This window comes from Tamandua tetradactyla, chromosome 7 (assembly GCF_023851605.1).
Source record: "Tamandua tetradactyla isolate mTamTet1 chromosome 7, mTamTet1.pri, whole genome shotgun sequence".
NCBI lineage: Eukaryota > Metazoa > Chordata > Mammalia > Pilosa > Myrmecophagidae > Tamandua > Tamandua tetradactyla.
Genome location: NC_135333.1, coordinates 38,920,237 through 38,938,989, shown reverse-complemented (window position 1 = coordinate 38,938,989; position 18,753 = coordinate 38,920,237). Strand labels below are relative to the sequence as shown.

At 50.1% G+C, this 18,753-nt stretch overlaps 1 protein-coding gene across 1 annotated transcript in view; it reads right to left on the bottom strand.

Moving 5' to 3' along the window:
* ARHGAP8 (Rho GTPase activating protein 8) overlaps window positions 1-13,647 on the bottom strand; it is a 113,697-nt gene extending 100,050 nt beyond the window's left edge. Inside the window, 2 exon segments of the mRNA XM_077169137.1 lie at window positions 4,316-4,409; window positions 13,623-13,647. Coding sequence (XP_077025252.1) covers window positions 4,316-4,391 — 76 coding nt within the window. The 5' untranslated portion in view covers window positions 4,392-4,409; window positions 13,623-13,647.
* Window positions 13,648-18,753: the final 5,106 nt, after the last annotated feature.

Below are 18,753 nucleotides of genomic sequence, written 5' to 3'. Positions count from 1 at the left end.
ATTTTTTCCGTGGCGATGAGATCCAGCCAGTTGTGGGTGGTGCCTTTTTATGAGATGGTGTGCTGGTTTGGAAGGATTAGGTACCCTAGAAAAGCCATGTTTTAATACTGATCCATCACATGGAGGCAGCCATTTCTTTTAATCCCTATTCAGCACTATAAAGTAGAAACTTGATTGGATTATCTCCACAGAGATATGAATTCTCCCATTCCAGGTGGTCTTGATTAGTTTACTGGAATCTTTTAAAAAGAGGAACCATTTTGGAAAGAGCAGCAAAGCAATGAGACTGAGAGCCCATGCAGCCAGAGACCTTTGGAGATGAAGAAAGAAAACTTCCCTAGGGGAGCTTCATGAAGCAAGAAGCCTGGAAAGAAAGCTAGCAGACATTGCCATGTTTACCATGTGCCTTTCCAATTAAGAGAGAAACCCTGAATGTCATCAGCCTTCTTGAGCCAAGGTATCTTTTCCTGGATGCCTTAGATTGGACATTTCTATAGCCTTGCTTTACTTGGGACATTTTCATGGTTTTAGAACTGTAAACTTGCAACTTAATAAATTACCCCCTTTTAAAAGCCACTCTGTTTCTGCTATATCATATACCAGCAGCTACCAAATAGAATGGATGGTATCCATGGAGATGTGTCTCCACCCATTCAAGGTGAGGTTGCTTACTGGAGCCCTTGAAGAGGGAACAATTTTGGAAAAACCTTTAGAGCCACCAAACTGACAGAGCCAACAGAATGGACAGAGTCAGGGGAAGCCACTGAAGAGAAAGGCTGAGAGAGAAACCCTAAACATCATCAGCCTTCTTGAACCAAGGTATCTTTCCCTGGATGCCTTAGATTGACCCTTTTTATAGCTTTGCTTTAATTTGGACATTTTTATGGCCTTGGAACTGTAAACTTGCATCTTAATAAATTCCCCCTCTTTTAAAGCTGTTCCATTTCTGGTATATCGTATTCTGGCAGCTAGCAAACCAGAACACGTGCAATGGTTAATACCTAATAGGATGACATCAGTATAATAGTGCAGCACCACAGCACTACCAGGGGCAACTAACTGAGGGGGGAGGGGGAAGTGATAAGGGGTAGTTTAGATTTGATATGTGGTGAGGCTGTCTGTGTTGGTTCTTTGTCTCTTTGGGCCAATGAAAATTGTCTAAAATTGAGAGTGCTATTGAATAAACAACCAAGTGAGGACACTGTATGGCATGGTTTATTTATTTTGGAAATTATCCCTGATACCCAATAGATAGAGGGTACCAAAAGGTACAATGACTGAGAAGCACAATGGTGAACTGTGATACATTTATGATGGAATATGGGTGGCAACAAAAAGGAAGGAAGTTGAGGGGCACACAGTGAACTGAATAAACCTTGGGGACAATGTGTTGTACAAAATAAGCCAGAAACAGGGTGGCCCATGGTGGCTCAGCAGGTAGAGTTCTCCCCTGCCATGCTGGAGACCCAGGTTCAATTCCCTGTGCCTGCCCACGTAAAAAAAAAAAAAAGCCAGAAGCAAAAGAACAAATATGCTATGGTCTCTTTCAGAAAATACTTGTAAGAAAATTGGAGCCTAGATGGTAACCGCTTATAGCAGCCATAGTTAGTCTAAAGCTGTACGTGTATTTCTAGATTCTGAGACACTGAGGTGTATATGTAGCAGCTGGAATTTCCCTGGAATTTTGAGTAACTCTGACACCTAAGACCCAGAAATGGAGTGCTGCAGCTCTGAAAGTTGGCATAGCTGTATACAAATAACAGTTAATATAACTGAAAAAGAGACCAGACCTCAATTAGAAATAAAACAAAGCCAATCTGGTTGGAACTAAGGTAAATCAGAATGCACAGAGTAAAAGGTGATAGGGTGTGTACTCTAGACCTCCATCTACTACATGAGATGAAAGGCAGAGAGGTTTATTTTGAGAACCTAACTTTTCTGTAACTCACAATCTAAGTCAACCTGCCTACTTAGCTCATTTAAACAATCTAAACTCCTGGAGTCCAGAACAGGAATGAGGCCTTGTAATTCTGTATAGCTTAATGCAATACCCAGAGACATCCCAGACTTTGGTGAGCTGACAATGAAAAGGTATTTATAGAGTCCCTTGAGGGCCTGAAGGAAAGGAAAATCTAATATTAAACTCTCGCATCTGGGAAACCCCAGGTATCTCTCAACCACTGGGAACTCTTAAGAAAGTAGGCCAAGCCCTTGATTTTGAGGCTTGCCCTTATATGAAACTTATTTCTGTAGTGGAGAACCTAATATAACGAGGCTGAAGAGTTGCTTCTAAGAAAACTCTTGTTGCTCACATGTAGCCTCTCTCTCTCTCAGCCCAGCTCTGCAAGGAAAACCATTGCCCTCCCTTCTACATGGGACATGACATCCAGGGGTGAGAGTGTCCATGCAGTGTGGAGCATGGCTCCTAGAAATGAACCTGGCCCTGGCATCATGGGATCGACAATGCCTTCTTGACAAAAGGCGGAAAAGAAATATAATAAAATAAGGCATCAATGGCTAAGAGAAATCAAATAGAGTCAAGAGGCTATTCTGGAGACTGCTCTGATGCAGCCTTCAATTAAGTAGCGCTAATTGCCATGGCATGCTAAACCGCCAACCCACATTGCTCCTGTTAACTCTTAAGGACACCTAGGGCTCGAACTGAGACTCTATAAAAGTTCATGCACAAAGTCTGCTTTCCTGGAACCCATAATTTCCAGATGGTTCCTAGGCCAGATAAATCCTGAAACTCAGAGAGAACAGCATTGCCTAAAGATCCCTATAGATTCAAAGAAGGATCAAAAGAGGAGGGGAGGTATAACAGAGAAAATGGAATTTAACAAACAAGTATGGCTGCTGAATCACTATATTCATATTTCTCCTAGCCTCCAGTGTTTTGGAGCAGCTAGAAGGAAAAATCTGAAAAAATGGAATGGTAGCCCACGACAAACTCTGTGTGTGATCCATTCTATAACTATTTGGTAGCCCACGACAAACTCTGTGTGTGATCCATTCTATAACTATTTATTGAAGGGTGCTTTGAAAATTATTGCTTTTTCTTTCTTTTCTTTACATGTATGTTATATTTCATAATTTAAAATGTTAAAAAAAGAAAAAGCTGAGAACTCTGAGAAATGGCACTAAAAGGAGGAACTAAAAGAAACAATGCTGATGGCAGAACAACTACAGGGAGTGTCAGTTCCTGTTACAATGTCCCAATATTTGGAACCATCAAAGAGACAGACCAAGAGAATAGAGAAGAGAATCCAGGTGCAGTCCTGAGCACAGACTGTAGAAGATAAGGGTAATTCAGACATCTGGGTATAAGACGGACTTCGGTACTGGGTTGGACAGGTGACATGGCCATATGAAATATATTCATGTGGGATTCTCAGTCCTCCTATAGGAAAAACTCAAAATGGATCAGAGATTTAAACTACAAAGTGTCAGGAGCAAAAATTGCTGGTCATGGGGAAAAGTTTTCTAACAGTGACTCAGTATCTAAAAGCTATAAAAGAAAAAAAACAATACTTTCAACAACAAAATAACCAAAGAAATTTTTTTAAATCCATTACAAATGTCCCAATACAAATGACCCACTGAGAGGGGTGGGTTTGGGCAGGAGAACCCATCTCTTCACATTGCCAAAAAATCCTACAAATCAGTAAAAAAAAAAAAAAAAAAAAAAAAAAATCAGAAATCATGAAACAGGAAAGGATAAGAACCAACAATTTGTGGCAAACTATGGGAAAAGAGTTGACCTAACTGTAGAGAAGAGAAATTCCCAGGAGGATGGCAGGGAGCAACTGTCTCCCCCAGTGAGCATTGGCGTGCCCACGCACAGCCTGACCAGGTGAGTGCCATGCCCTAGACAGGGCAGCTGGGTAATGCCAAACATACCCACTGGTGGCCTGATGCCACTCCTGGGATCTTCTCCTACAGATTTGCATGTTCAAATATCCAGGGACAGCTAACGGACACCTCTGCCTACAGCCACGCCATGGAATACTACGCAGCTGTGAAAAAGAACAAGGACGTTCCCTGGAACCCAGATGGAAAGCCTTCAGCCGCAGCCTGGTGGGGTCCCTGGTGCCTTCTGTATTGGGAGGTTCCTTGAATGCGCTCTTGGGAATCTTGGGAAACAAAGTTACCTTCAGTAGTTGCCTGTGCTGGGGGTGTGGGCAGGAATAAACAGAGAGATGGGGCAGAAAGGAGAGTCTTCACAGAGTTTTTTAAGATAGGGTTAGATTTCTAGCATTCTAGGAACAATCTCCTCTCCACTGGATGGGATAGGAAGGACAGGAGGGATATTTACCGATTTCGGCCAGTTCCTCTAGGTCCAGCCTGGTCAGGCTCTCCATGCTGGTGCCACCTCTCTGCAATTCTGGCATGGGGGCCCCTCCAACACCCTGAGGGAGAAGCACAGAGAAGCCAGGGGGGCGTTCACCACACAAGCCCAAGGGCTTGAGAAATAAAGGAGCTGCTCTCCCAGGGACCACAGTGCTTCTTCAATTTCTCTCTTTAAAAAGAAAGAAGCAGCACGCACTTGATTCTTTGCCACATCAGAGTCCAGCATTCCTGCCCCACTCCCGCAGTGCCTCCCTTCCCAGCCCACAGCCCACAGGGGAGGATTCTCCCTCCCCGGCTGAGTTCCGGGGATCCGAGCCCCGGAAGAAGGAGCGGACCCCGCAGGGCCCCTCCTTGCACAGCTGGGCCTCATCTCCATCTGCCCCTCCGCCCCCGCACCTCGGGCCCTGCCCCCCGACTGCTGCCCCTGAACGGGTCTCTCTCACCCTCCAGCTGCCACGTCCCCAAGAGCTCGCAGTCCGCGCCCGCTGCGGGGTGCTCCCAGGTGAGGAGGGGGCGCTCTGGCGGCCGGGGAGGGGCCCCCGGAAGTGACCACGGTGCTGACATCAAAATGCTGCATGGGAGTTCCCCGTGGGAAGGTGAGGGGTGCCCGGTTGTCCCCCCCAGGGGGCCTGAGTGACCAGGGCCACGTGGCCAGGCGGCCTCCCTCATTCAGTCATTGACCACACACAGGCCCGGGACACGAGGGTGGCAGGGTGCCGCCTCTCAAGGGGTGCCCAAGGGCTCAGCCACGGAGACCTAACGAATACTGACCACCTTCAACCCAAGTCGCACCCAGCGGGGGCCTGGGACCCCACCCAGCAGGAGAGCTTTAGAAACAGGACTCCAGCCACACCAAGACCCAGTGCTGCCACTTCCCCTGCAGCCAAGTGTCTCTGCACTGGGCGGACAGCATCGTCTTTTAACAAAGACGATGCATTCCATTTTGTCACTGTGAAATCCCCCCAGACCTCCCCTGCCTCCCAGTTCATTTCTAAATGTTAAAATGATATGTGGACAACATGAAATGATTAGTTGAAGGAAAAAGTTCTCAGATAATCCTGCCCCACAAGTTTAACTTTTGTACATCATTTACATCCATTATCTTATAAAGTTATAACCAAGCTGCATGTGCATTTTGTAATCAACTGTCCACTCACACCCCAAGTCACCCCAGGGCACCCTGACACCCCTGAATATTCAGTCCCCCACGGACTGAACTGTCCAAAGAGACATGCTGAACTCGCCGCCAGCACCTTGTTTGGAGTCACACCCACTGTGACCACTGCCCCGTACAAGGAGGGACGCCTGGATATAGGGACATCTGGAGGGCTGCAGCCATAGGGCCAGGAGGGCGGCAGGGGACAGTCTCCCTCGGAACCTGCCCCAGGAATCCTGGGTTCCAGACCCCTGGCCGTGGGGACGGGGAGGGACTGACGCCTGTTGTTCTGAGGCGCCCCCCCACCCCTTTGTGGTGCTTTGTCAGCAGCACCAGGAGGCAGATAAGCTGCCTGACGCCCTGGCCACCGGGGCCTGGGGTCACAGCCAGTGTCCTGAGAGCCTATGCGGATGGAAGATTTGGGGGCAGAAGGGAAGTCAGAGCAGCCCATGGGTGCCCGGGCGATATGCTGGGCTGGCCTGGGGCCCAGCTGCCCCCACGGTCTCGCCAGCATCCAGTGGCAGGGTGGAGAGGGAGGGTAAGGACCGCTGCCAGCCCCATCCTCCGAGACTTGGCTCCACTCTGGGGCAGCCTTTTGGAAGGAGGGGATGGGGACCCCCCAACCTTCAGGCCCAGGGGGAGGCAGCGGCAGGTCACAGGTTCCAGCTGTCTGGCGGTCCCTCCTGCTTCCCTGCCCACCCCCGGCCACACCTCCAGAGCCAACGCCAGGGCCCATGTGAAACTCCTTCCAGGATACCAGGCTGGAGGAGGCCCCCACGTTGTGGCCAGTCCCCAGGGGGCAGGAGAGAAGCCCCTTCCCACGCCCCTCTTCAGGGCATCACCCACAGGCAGGTCCCAGCTCACAATGGTACTTTTCAAACATGTTGCCTCGCCCAGTCCTCCCCAAACCTGCTGTTATCATCATCCCCATTTTACAGATGAGAAAACAGAGGCCCGGCGGGTAGAGGAAGCTGCTCAGGTCCCGCAACTGGTGGGGGGGCAGGGAGGGGGGCCTCGGCAGGGCTCCTGCCTGTCTCACTGCTGCACCCCGAGCCCTGCCAGGATGCCCTGCTCCCGGGTGGCGGGAAAGCTGCTCCCCCCTGCCCTTCCCCAGCGGCGGTGACTCAGGAGACAAGCAGGTGCACGTTTCCTTTATCTACAAACACGTTAAATGATTCGTTGTATCCGGGGCCTTCACACAAGGATCCTAGATGAAAATCCAGGAAGAGGAGGCGAGTCTGCAGCTGAGGCTCCAGCCTTCGGAAATGGTCTCTCGACACTCCATATCCTCAATAAAATGGCAAACTCTCCTGCCCCAGCCCCTCCCTGCCCCTAGGAGACACCAAAAGTAGCAGGGACTCAATTTCCTCGCCGGGAGCTGCACCTGGAAGAGGAATTCCTAAAACAACCTTTAATCTTACAGAAGCAATATGAGGACGGTATAGGAAATGATGTTACAGAGACCAGCAAAGGAAAAAATAAATTTAAAAATATACTCTCCTAGCTCCCAAGACATTCGGTGAAGAATTCACTGATGATTCCTTGGGCTTAATTTTTTTTTTTTAACCAAAATGAAATCCTTTAATACGTGTGGTTTTTTTTTTGCATGGGCAGGCACCAGGAGACGAACCCGGGTCTCCGGCATGGCAGGCTGGAGAACTCTGCCACGAAGCCACCACTGCCTGCCCAATACCTGTGGTTTTATCACCTACTTTTCCCACTCATCTCTATCTTCCAATACTTTTAATTTTGATTTCTTCGAATACCCAAACCATACTTGAATTTCTCCAGGTGACCCAAACAATGTCCATTGCGACCGTTTTTCCCAAATGGGTCTCTTCCCCAGACCTCCCTCCGCCTCTGGGCGCGGCATCCCTCCCTTCGCCAGTGACCCAGGCCTGCGAAAGGACGACCTCATCGTGATGCCCAGCCTTCACGGGCACCACAATGGAAGCCGCAGGGGCCAGTGCCCACCTTTGGGGGCGCTGATGCCCCACCCCCACCCCCGGGCAGCCGGGTGGTCTGCTGTGGGGCTGGAGCAGGAGGTTTGGGAACAAGGCCTTTGCAGAGGGAGTCCAACTGAAGTCCAGGAGTGCCTAGACTACGGTGGGCCCCAAATCCAATATGATGGGGTGCCCTCAATAGAGGGGGGAAATTTAGACACAGAGACAGGCGCTGGGGCACACGGGCTCTAAGTGGCGTCCGGCTGGCCGTGCCTATCCACCCAACATGGGGAACCAGGAACTTGAAACAGCTGCTGGACCCGGTGCTTCCTCAGGCTGCCACAACAAATTACACAAACCGGGGGGCTTGAAGCAACCGGCATTTGCTGTCTCCCTGCTCTGGAGGCCAGAGGCCCAAGCAACGTGCCGGCCGGGCCGTGCTCCCTCCAGAGGCTCCAGAGCCAGCTCGTCCCTGCCGTTTGCTGGTTTCGGGCATTGGTTGGCCGCCCTCGGTGGCCCTGGGCTGGCGGCTGGCACACCAGACTCTGCCTCTACTCATACGTGGCCACTGTCCCCCTCCGCGGCTGTCTCTGTGTCTAAATTCCCCCCTCTATTGAGGACACCCCATCATATTGGATATGGGGCCCTCCCTAGTCTGGGCACGACCGTGTCTTTAGCTTGACTCCCTCTGCAAAGGACTTATTCCCAAGCAAAGTCATGCTCACGGGCTCTGGATGGACATGGATTCGGGCGGGACACTACTCACCCCAGAGTTCCTCTTATTTGTCCCCAATGGTGGCCCTGACCACCACTGCTGCCCCACCCGGGAAGGAGTGTTTCTCTCACTGAGGACGCCCCCCTCGCTGGCCCGCCAGGCCTTGGACCCGGGGCTCTCCATCTGGAAGCTCTGCCGGTCTCCTCAGCTTCTCCCTGCCTCCTCCAGCTTCCCGGGCTCCCTCTATGTAAAACCCACACCTCCCCTGGACTCGCTCCCTCTCGACCCCAGACTGGGCAGCCAGGGCGGCTGGGGACTGGCCCGTCTCTGAGCTGTCATCTTGTTTGAAAAGTGAGAACAGTGGCCATGCCCAGTTGCTAGGGATGCTGGTGAGGTTCGGGTAGAGAATGAGGGTGTCCGCTGGGAGCCTGCCACCAGGCGTGGGTGGTGGGCAGGGATATCCCCTTGGCCACACCCCCCAGGGTCCACAGACCTTGCTGCCCGGTGGTGGAACACGCCCACCGTGGGTCAGGAGGAGAATCCCCACACACATACACACCTGGACCAGGAATTGGGGGGGCAGGGCCTGCGGGGCTGTGGGTGTACAGATGCCAGTGCCTGGCTCTACATGGCGCTGGATGCACAGATGGAGGGCTCCATCGAAGGGGGCGGGGTGCACGGAGAAGGCTGTATCTTGGGGCATGCAGACGGGGGTGCGGGAAGGGAGGTACAAGGGTGGACTCAGGTGGGAGAATGCGCAGGAGTCAGGGCATGGAGGGGAGGGATGGCTGCATGGACAGAGGGGTGATTAAGGGGTGTGGGAGGAGCAGAGGGGGCTGCGGTGGGGGTGATGTGGTCTGAGCCATGGAGCAGGGCGTGGCTGTCAAGGGGGCCAGGCAAGGTGAGCCACGGGGTGGGGCTAACCGGGAGCCCAGACAAAACAATGAGCAAACGCCTCTTCCCACCCCACTGCCTGCCCCTCCCCACCGATTCAGATTCATTTCTACCCTGACAGCTGACCGCTGCAGTAAGACCCTAATCAACACATCTTCCCCCCCATGCCCTGAGCTGGGAACCCGCCGCCGGCAAAGCCTCAGTAATTTAGAATAAAAGGATGGCACAGGGGTGGAGGCCCATTTACGTTAACTGAAACTGGACTATGGAAGACGGTGAGAGAAACTCAGTTTCATGACTTGCAGAAAGCAAGTGGCACATCTGGGAAGTTGCCTAACACAGGCCCCACCGTACTATACAGGCAGCAATGATTTTAATCAGCACAACGATATCTACATGTTAACAGGAGCCGAGAGAGCCTCTGGAAGTGGGTTTTTCTTAAGACATCTTCAGATGATAAGAAATTCCTTGAAGTATCAGGTTAACCCCTGGGAGCCAGTTCTCCTGGTCTGCAGTGGCTGAGAGCAGCGAACTATCTCCTGGTAGCAGCGAGAACAAAGGACGCTACCGGTTTCTGGGTGAAAGACAAAGCTCGAGCACAAAAATAGAGGAAATTTGAAAACTATAACCAGGTCCGATCTAGGGAAACTGAATGAGCCTCTCTGTATTAGGAACAAAACTTAATTTTTCCAAAATCTGAAGTGGCTATGTAATGTAGATAAACTGATTAAAAATGAAATGCAATTTGTGATGATTTTGTACCAAGAATTCAGGTACAAAAAATGTCACACAAAGAAAGATAACCATCCTTCCAGGCTTCTGGGGTTGTCCAGAGGTCAGAGAAAATCTACTTGCAGATGGTCAGGCTGTGGGCAGTGGCCCAGCTACCACCCAAAGGAACTTTCAGGGAAGGAGCTGAACTAGTACCCAGGCACTGGACCCTGATCTCATGGCCACAGGCCAACTTGCACAGAATGAAAAATGTGGGTGCCAGCAAAAGAAACTTCAGAGCATTCATTTCACCTTCAATTTATGCATGCTGCCCCAAAAGACCTGGCCTGTTGGAATTTCTATTAAGAAACAGTCACATGTATTTTACTAATAGCAATAAAGAAAATATTAATTCAGCTTCTGCTACCATGCAATACTACATTATAAAGTCATATTTTTGGTAGGTGGGGTGCTATCCAAACTCTAATAGTCGGACTCTGCCTGATTACCTCTGGCTATGGGACACTCACTATCTAGGGTGCATGTCTGCTCCTTCTTGGCTCTAGTCCGCCTGCTAAGATGGTCTTCCTTTCATCAAGACTGAAATAATCCATCTCTATCTGTCCTCTGGGATGAATGAAAAACAGCATGGTGTGAAAGGAAAACTTTAGGATTTGGAGTCAGAATGGCATGGATTTTTGTCTCTAGAGACAGAACGAATGCAGGGCTTGAAGCCAGGCCATCTGTGTGCAAATCCTGGATCCACCACTGACTAGCTGGAAGACATTGGGCCACTGTCTTAACCTCTCTGTGTCTCTACTTCCTGATTTATAAAAATGGGGACGATAACAGCATCTACCTCATGGTGAGGTTATGAGGATCTCATGAGGTCATACAGTGAGGGGCCCAGCATGTTTCCTGGTGCATTGTTGGCACTCAGTAAATGTTTGCTACCATCACCCTTACCAAAAAAACCTTGGTGGTAATTCCACTGTTCACATGGATTACAGACCCCACACCATCCTGGAAACACAGAACACTTGTCCTGTGAAGTATATTTGCTAATCCTCTGGTAAGCATGTGTGTAATGAGCAGTGACCCACCTTAGGGGAAGGCCAGCATGTTCCTATAGAAAAGTACCTCCATGTTTTAATTCACTGAGCAGAACATAGACATTTACCAAGTAAATATCATGAAATGCAAATGCAAAACTAAGTAAAATACTTAGGGGTAAATATAACAAAAGAGGTGCATGCCCTGTATGCAGAAAATTATAAAACACTGTTGAGAAAAATTAAACAGCATTACAGCTTGAAACGGGAGACACCACTATGGATACTACAGACACTGAGAAGGTAATGTTAAAAATAACCATATCGGCCAATATATTCAACAACTTAGAGGAAATGGATAGATCTCTTGAAAGACACAAATTGCCAAACCACAATCAAGAAGAAATCAATCACTGGAACAGTCCAAAATCTAGTCAAGAAATAAAATTTGTTTAAAAACCTTCCCACAAAGAAAATTCTGGGCCTAAAGGGCTTTAGAGATAAAATCCACTAACCTTTAAGTTAGACACATTGCCAGTTCTACCCAAACTCTTCCAGAAAATAGAAGGGACTACTTCCAAACCTATTTTAGAGGACCAGCATTACCCTGATGCCAAATCCAAAGTCAGTACAAGAAAAGGAAACTACAGCCCAATATTCCTTCGTGAGCATAAATGTAAAAATCCTTAACAAAATATTCACTAGCAATATACAAAAAGTAGAATGTATCATCACCTAGTAGGGTTTATTTCAGCTATGCAAGGTTGTTTTAACATTCAAAAACCAATCAATGAGGATTGTACGGCGTGAATATCTCAGTAAAATTGCATTAAAAAAACTAATCCATGTAATTCACGATATTAACAGACTGAAAGAAAAAAATAAGAACATCTCAATGGATGCAATAAAAGGATTTTACAAAATTCAAGACTCATTTCATAATAACAAAGCAAACCAAAAATAGAAGGGAACTTTCCAAACCTGATAAAGAACAACTACGAAAAACCTTCAGTTAGCAGTCTATATAATAGTAAAAGACAAAGTTTTCTCCCTAGATCAGGATCAGTGCAAGGCTGTTGTCCCATCTCCCCATTTCTGGTCAATGTTATATTGGAGGCCCCTGCTTGTGCAATAGGACCAGAAAAAAATAATAAAAGGCATAGAGATTGGAAAGGAAGATGGATAAAACTTTTAAATTCCAAGATTGTAAGGGAAAAGGTCAATATACAAAAATCAATTGTATTTCTATATGCAAACAATGAACAAATTGGAAATTAAAATTTGAAAATCCATTAACAATAACCTGAAAAATTAAAATACTTAGGGGTAAATATAACAAAAGAGGTGCGTGATCTGTATGCAGAAAATTGTAAAACACTGTTGAGAAAAATTAAAGACCTAAATAAATGGGGAGATATATCATGCTCGTGGATTAAAAGACAATATTGTTAAAATGTCAGGTCTCCTCAGATTGACCTATAGGGTCTACATGATCCCAAGAGAGAGGAAGGGAGGGAGGAAAGAAGACAGGAAGGCAGGCAGGTGAGCAGGGAGGCACCACACTCCCATTACAGCCCCATTTATGAGAGAGCAAAACTGAGGTCATGAGGAGCAAGTCAGCCCCAGGATGCCTCGTAGCGCTCTTGCCACCTCACCTTTTCTTCTACCTGGGCACAGGTGAGCCAGATGTTTTGCTTCTTGCTTCTGGAGTTTCTCTGGGGTCTAGGACCACGTCATCATGTCAACAGTGACCATCTTCCCAGACCCCGTGTCCAATCTCGATTGGCCTTCTCCTTGTACCTCCCACTCTGGCCAGTGACACCTCCACTCCCCAGCACTCCCTAAAGCCCCTGCACCTGCCCCCTCAGGTGGGACTCTGCTTCACCACACACTGCAATCTCCACCCTCCCTGGGCTGTGAGATGGAGCAGGAACCACCCCTGCTGCTTGCTGACTGGCTGCCACGTCCCCGAGGGTTGAGGGTCAAGGGTAAAGGGCCGAGGGTGAAGTTCAAGGGCCAAGGTTGCCAGGTCAGGGCTGGCATAACACAGGAGGGAGCCCAGGACAGGGGGAGGTTGAGCAAAGACCGCAGGAGGGGGCACCGGGGGTGAGGTTCCAGAAGGAGGGGTGCTGCCTCAGGAGTGACAGAGCACCCTCCTCGGCAGCCCCCATGCACAGCGCATACACCCACATCCTGGGCTCCTCCCTGGTCTGTCAAGCCCCCTGATGCTTCCACAACCCACAGATCTCACACCAGCCACCTCCTGCCCACATGCCCAGTGTTTTTCCACTGTTGTTCGATCCCTGAGGCCGCGGCCGCGGAGCCAGCCAGCCAGGGCTCAGGGCTCAGGATGCAGAAGGTTTGGGTTCACCTCCTGGGCAGGGCGTGGGGTACCGAGAGCCAGGGCAGGGAGGCCATGGCACTGCCAGCCTGGGCCACGTGGGCCCAATGCCTCCAGGTCAGAACAAGAGTCTTCTTGCAAACCCGGCTTCCCCCAGGTCAGGGGACAGGGAGAAACAACACTGAATCGTACACACACACACACACACACACACACACACACACCTCTGGGTGCGGCCTGTGGTCCCCTCTGGCCTTCTGTCCCCGGCTGCAGCATTCAGGAGTCAGGAGGGCTGCTCCTGCCCTCGGGGCCCCCAGTTCTGGGCGGGGGGCGGGGATGTCACTGCCACCCTGCCATTCCACTCACAACACACACGGGGGGGCTCGCAGCTCCTTGATGCCAGAAGGAAGGGTAAGCTCTGTCCTTGAACCACGACCCTCTCTTGTCCCACGCTACCCACCTTCAGACCTGGATACAGCCTCAAGCTCTGCTGCCCCACCTACCCTCCGAGCTTCCAGATGCTCCTCTTTTAGGCTATCCTGCAAACCTACCCTCTTCTGAGCTAGCCTGGAAACCTCGACTTTGCTAACACAGCTTCACTAATAAATCTGTTCTAAGGTAAATGGCTTGAAACAAACAGGGACATTGGGCCCTGCCTAGATACAACCTCCTCAGCAAAAACGCAGGGGCACCTCCGGAGACACCTGCAAACCCCAGGGAAGGGAACATTTCTGGAACATTCTTACTTCAAAGCCTCACAGGATATGTTGTCCACTGGGGTCAACAACCAAAATGGACCCAGAGCCTCCTCTGACCCCTCATGGCCTCCCCTAACAAATGCAAAGAGCCACCGAGCAGCACAGCCTGAAGGTCCGGGAAGAAGGCGGGCAGCCCGTAGCTAGCTGCCTCCCCTCCCGGCCACTCACCAGTTAAGGATGGAGGAAGCTGCTGGAGCAGAGAGCCCCTAAAGCCAGGCAGGCTTTGCTTTCCCTCCATACTCTCAGTTAACAAAACAGAATTGCTGCTGACTTCTTTTTTTCCTTTACAAGCTCAAAGCCTGTCACCCCGATTGCATATCTTAAAAGGCACCGACTGTGTTTAAAGTTTGCACATGCTGGCCAGGGTGAGCCAGACAAAATCCCCGCCTCGTGGCACTGGGGTGGGGAGAGGTCTATGAGGCGAGCCTGAGACGCACCTCCCAGCCCCACTTGCAGTCCTCTACTGGGAGCAAAACCAGGCTCTTCCTCATGCCCCAGTGTCCCCAGCATTGTGGCAGCCCATGGGGAGCAGGTCAGGGGGGTCCTGCCCTAGGGCTGGAGAAGGAAGCTGGCCCTGTGAGTCTGTCAGCTGCCCCGAGGCTCCCAGGGGGCAGCCAGGCCCTGTTCCCATCAGGGGCTGCAAGGCTAGTCCCTCTTCTCCGGATGGGGGCCATGGGAGCCGGGAGCTCCTGCACCAGGGAAGGGCCTGTCCCTTTCGCCATTCACACTCAGGTCCCCCCTTCCCAACAGCTGTCAGAATCACAAAGCGCGGTAGCAATCTAGGGACCACCTGCGCCCAATTCTCTGTCCAGCAGGAAAACTGAGGCCCAGAGAGGATAAGGGACTTGCCCCAAGCCACACAGCAAGTTGGTACAGGGCTAAGACTCGAACCCAGGCCCCCTATAATCAGGGCAAAATCAGGACAAAATCAGGAACAGCACAAGAACCATAAAAACATTAAGAATGCAAGGAGGAAAATAACCCCCTCGCGTTCCCAAGGCCCAGAGCCTACAGCACTTAATACTGTCTTTGCTTGGTCAACCTAGAAATAACAAATTGAGCTGCCAGGCATGAAGGCATTTACTTGGGGAGCACAGACTCAGATAGCAACCCAGATCGTGTCCTGTCGTAGGATTTTCAGGAACCTGTTCTTAAAAGAAAAGATGAATCGAGTTGTTTGTGGTTGGTGGGTGTTTGGGGTGCTCTACTTGTCCTTCAGGTTAGAGAGTTAACTTGTAAGAATTCGAGAGTTTTTCCACGCAAAGGAGGACTCCAAGAGACGTTCTCTCACGCAACATGCAAGGGGTTTATTTACCACACATGCGTGGGGCTCACTGAACACGCAGGAACAGAGAGCCCCTAGCCTGGGTTTGGGGAAGCTTTTTAAGGGGGAGGAGGAGGGGGATGGGGGTCGAGCATGGGTCACAGGTGTTGCTTCATGCAAGAAGCAGGTAACCATCATTTTCACAACAAGCATTTCTGGTGCAAGGAGTCATGGGGGTTGGGAGAGGCAGATAACCACCCCGGAAGGTCCCGAGTTGTTTTTCTTAGCCTGATGGGGCCCATAACTCTTTCCTTTATAATCCTTCACTCACACCAAATGCATAGTAGTGAATATAAAATGACACAAATCCTTTTGCTAGATATTTCTATCATTCAGAAGCTAAAATACATGTAAATAGCTAAATTAGGCAAGAAAAGTTAGCTACTGTTAAGTTTTATAAAATCCTTCTTTACATAAGAAAAGTTAGCTACTGTTAAGTTTTATAAAATCCTTCTTTACATAAGAAAAGTTAGCTACTGTTAAGTTTTATAAAATCCTTCTTTACATAAGAAAAGTTAGCTACTGTTAAGCTTTATAAAATCTTTCTTTGCAAACTGAGTTCTTTATCTTGTGGCTTGTTTATGGTGTCCCTATGTCCTTAGGGCTTTCAGGAACCTTGTTTAGCCTGAGGCTTTGCATGCTTGGGCAGTCTGTGATATCCACTGGGACCTGAGAGTAAGCAGCAGAACGACATCCTGCCTCCATTTGAAATCCCTTAGCCATAGCAATTTCTTTTCGTTTTATTTCTTTTAACAGCTTCCAGGCTGTTCTTTGAGGTTTTGGGGGTATCGTAACAGGAAGCAGCCGCAACTCCTGCAGTAGGACCCCTGCCCTCTTCCTGGACAGCTGTCTCACATGTTATTTAAATCGCACGTCATCAATGAGTTTTTCTGACATTTACTCCCAGTCCCCCACCCCCCACACCCTTACCTGCTTGTAACTGAAGGGACAAACGTGAACTCCCATGGAAACCCTGCCTGATCCAGGCTACAGAACTTCCCCTGGGTTACCTGCCCCTAAGGGAATAACTGTTAGGTAACCGAAGCAAGATAATTCTTGCCTATTGAGATGCAAATTCTGTCCTACAGGTAGAATTCCCTGGACCTTCCTTCGCTTCTGCACCAAAAACACCCAACCCAGCTCTGCCTCCATCAGGTTTTCCTTCCATACCTGCCACAGCTCTTCAAATTCTCATTTCAACCTTTGTAACATCTGCCCGGCTCTCTTATGAGTTAAATAAAATCTTTTAACACATTTCATGTTTAGATCTGTATGAGAGAAATGATTTTATCCTTTTCTGAAAATTATCCTTTTTAAAACATCTTTGCTCTCAGCACCTAGCCCCTCGCATGAAATGAAGGAAAGACATTTTTCACCCCCCCTGTCTTACATGCAAGAAAATGGGCTCAAGGAGGGTGACACCCCACCACTTGGAGTCCATCTTTGTCACCACAGCATCTCACTCCTGGATGACTTCCCTGGCTCCTGGGGCTCCAGCCACAGTGGCCCTGCTGCCCGGAGGCTCTGCTGGGTGCCCCACTGTTCCCACTTACCCCAGGGCCTTTGCACAAACTCTTTCCTGGACAGTGTGGGTTCTTCCTCCCCTCACCTGTAGGTCACCTTCTATTCATTCTTGATTCCTGGCAAGGAGTATGTGAGGCCCCTCATACTCTATTAACGCCCCATGTCCTGCCTTCAACGCTCTCAACACAGCTGCTGTATGCTAATTACCATGACCCTCTGGTGGGTGTTAGCACAGGCCTCCCTCCTCAGACTGAAGGCCCAGGAGGACTGAGCCCAGGTCTAGTTTTGCTCAAACAGGATACCAAATGCTGAGTGCAGCACCTGGTGTGAGCAGGCCCCTTGCTCTCGAACAGGTAGAAATAAAGTGAAAATGAGCCAGCGTCCATAGTGGACCCTTTCTCAGCTCCACAGTTGGCTTCAGCAAAAAAAGCAACTCTACCTTCAACCTGCCATCCACCTGTCTGGGTCCTCCACTCCCTCCTGAATCTCTGCCTAGCCCTTCTGTCTGGAACCTCCTGCCCTCCCCACGGGGCTCCCTGCATGGCACCCACCCAGAGATGGACGTGGGCTGCAGGCGTCCCTGAGGGCTGGCCCATGCAGCTTTCCATTAGAGATGGAGACTAGAGCAGGCGCGGCTGCACTGAGGATATTATGCAAAAGAGATTCCAAACCGTGGACTGTTCTATTTATAATTCACTGCAATATGGTTTGTTGCTATAAAATTATATTCGCACATTACACAAATAGACCCTCAGCAATTATCTTAATGCTGCAGCCACAAATTCACACCTACTTACCTCACACACATTAGCACCAAATTTAATTTGAGTGGCATGTCCAAGGGGCAGAGCTTGCATAAAAGAGCTTGCTAGGCTCACCAGGGATCTGCGCAATCTGGGGGCTTGGTTCTGAACGGGAGGCTCTGACGGGGGCGGGGGAGGCGGGCATGGACATCGATGCTGTCCTAGCCTAATCCCACATTTATAGGAGAGGGCACTGGGACCCAGAGAGGAAAGGATTTTGTGCACGGTCAGACTGGTCATATTCGGGGGCAGGGGCTGAGCAAGTAATGGAGGTGAGGAGAAGAGGGTGAACCGGATGTGAGGGGGGGTGGGGCGAGCAGATGGGGGGGTGGGGTGAGCAGGTGGGGGGTGAGCAGGTAGGGGTTGAGGTGAGGAGCAGGGGAGCAGGTAAGGGAAGGCACAGGCCAGGCTCGGTGGCACGGCGGGGGTGGGGGTTGACCTTGGGGGGTGGGGGCTGACCTTGGGTGACAGGGGCTCCTTAGCCGTCCTGCCTACTTTTGTATACATCTGAAATTCTACGTGAAAATAAAAAGCTTATGTGAATAAGTACATAAGCCCTGCATATAAAATGCAAGGTGTTCCCACAACACAGGATCAAATGAAGCTTTAGAGATGCAGGTGGGAGCAGAGAAGGCAGGAGAATGTGTAAGAGCCTGGCTCAGGTAGGGGGAGGCACTTTGCGAGAACCCCACCTGTACCAATCCGCTGGCCCTTCACTCCCACTCCTGGGTCTCCGTGGACTTCAGCCACCAGGAGCTGAACAACCTCCAGCCAGGGCGCCTGCCCAGGGCCTGCAGTGTTTCCCAGCCAGCTTTCACTTGATGACCAAGTTTCTGGAGGCAGCAGTCAGCGGGGGGTAGGGGACAGCTGCTTCTGGACTCCTGACCAGCCAAACCAGTTCCTTCAGCTGTCCCTGCTTGATGGGCAGCCACGGGGGTCCCCTCTCCTCCAACTGCAGGGGTGACTCCTCCCTCTGCTCTGTCCAAGGCAACCCAAGGCCTCCAGCAACGGGTAGGAAACAGGCTCTGACAAAGTCCATTTTTCACGTTTTCCTATGGTAAGAGTCTCCCAAGGTCAGCAGGAAGCATTAATGCAAATAAGTGCAAACCTGTACGAAGGCGCTTCGCCCTGTTTCAGACTCTTGGCACAAATAACTTATTTAATTCTCCCAGTCACCCTAGC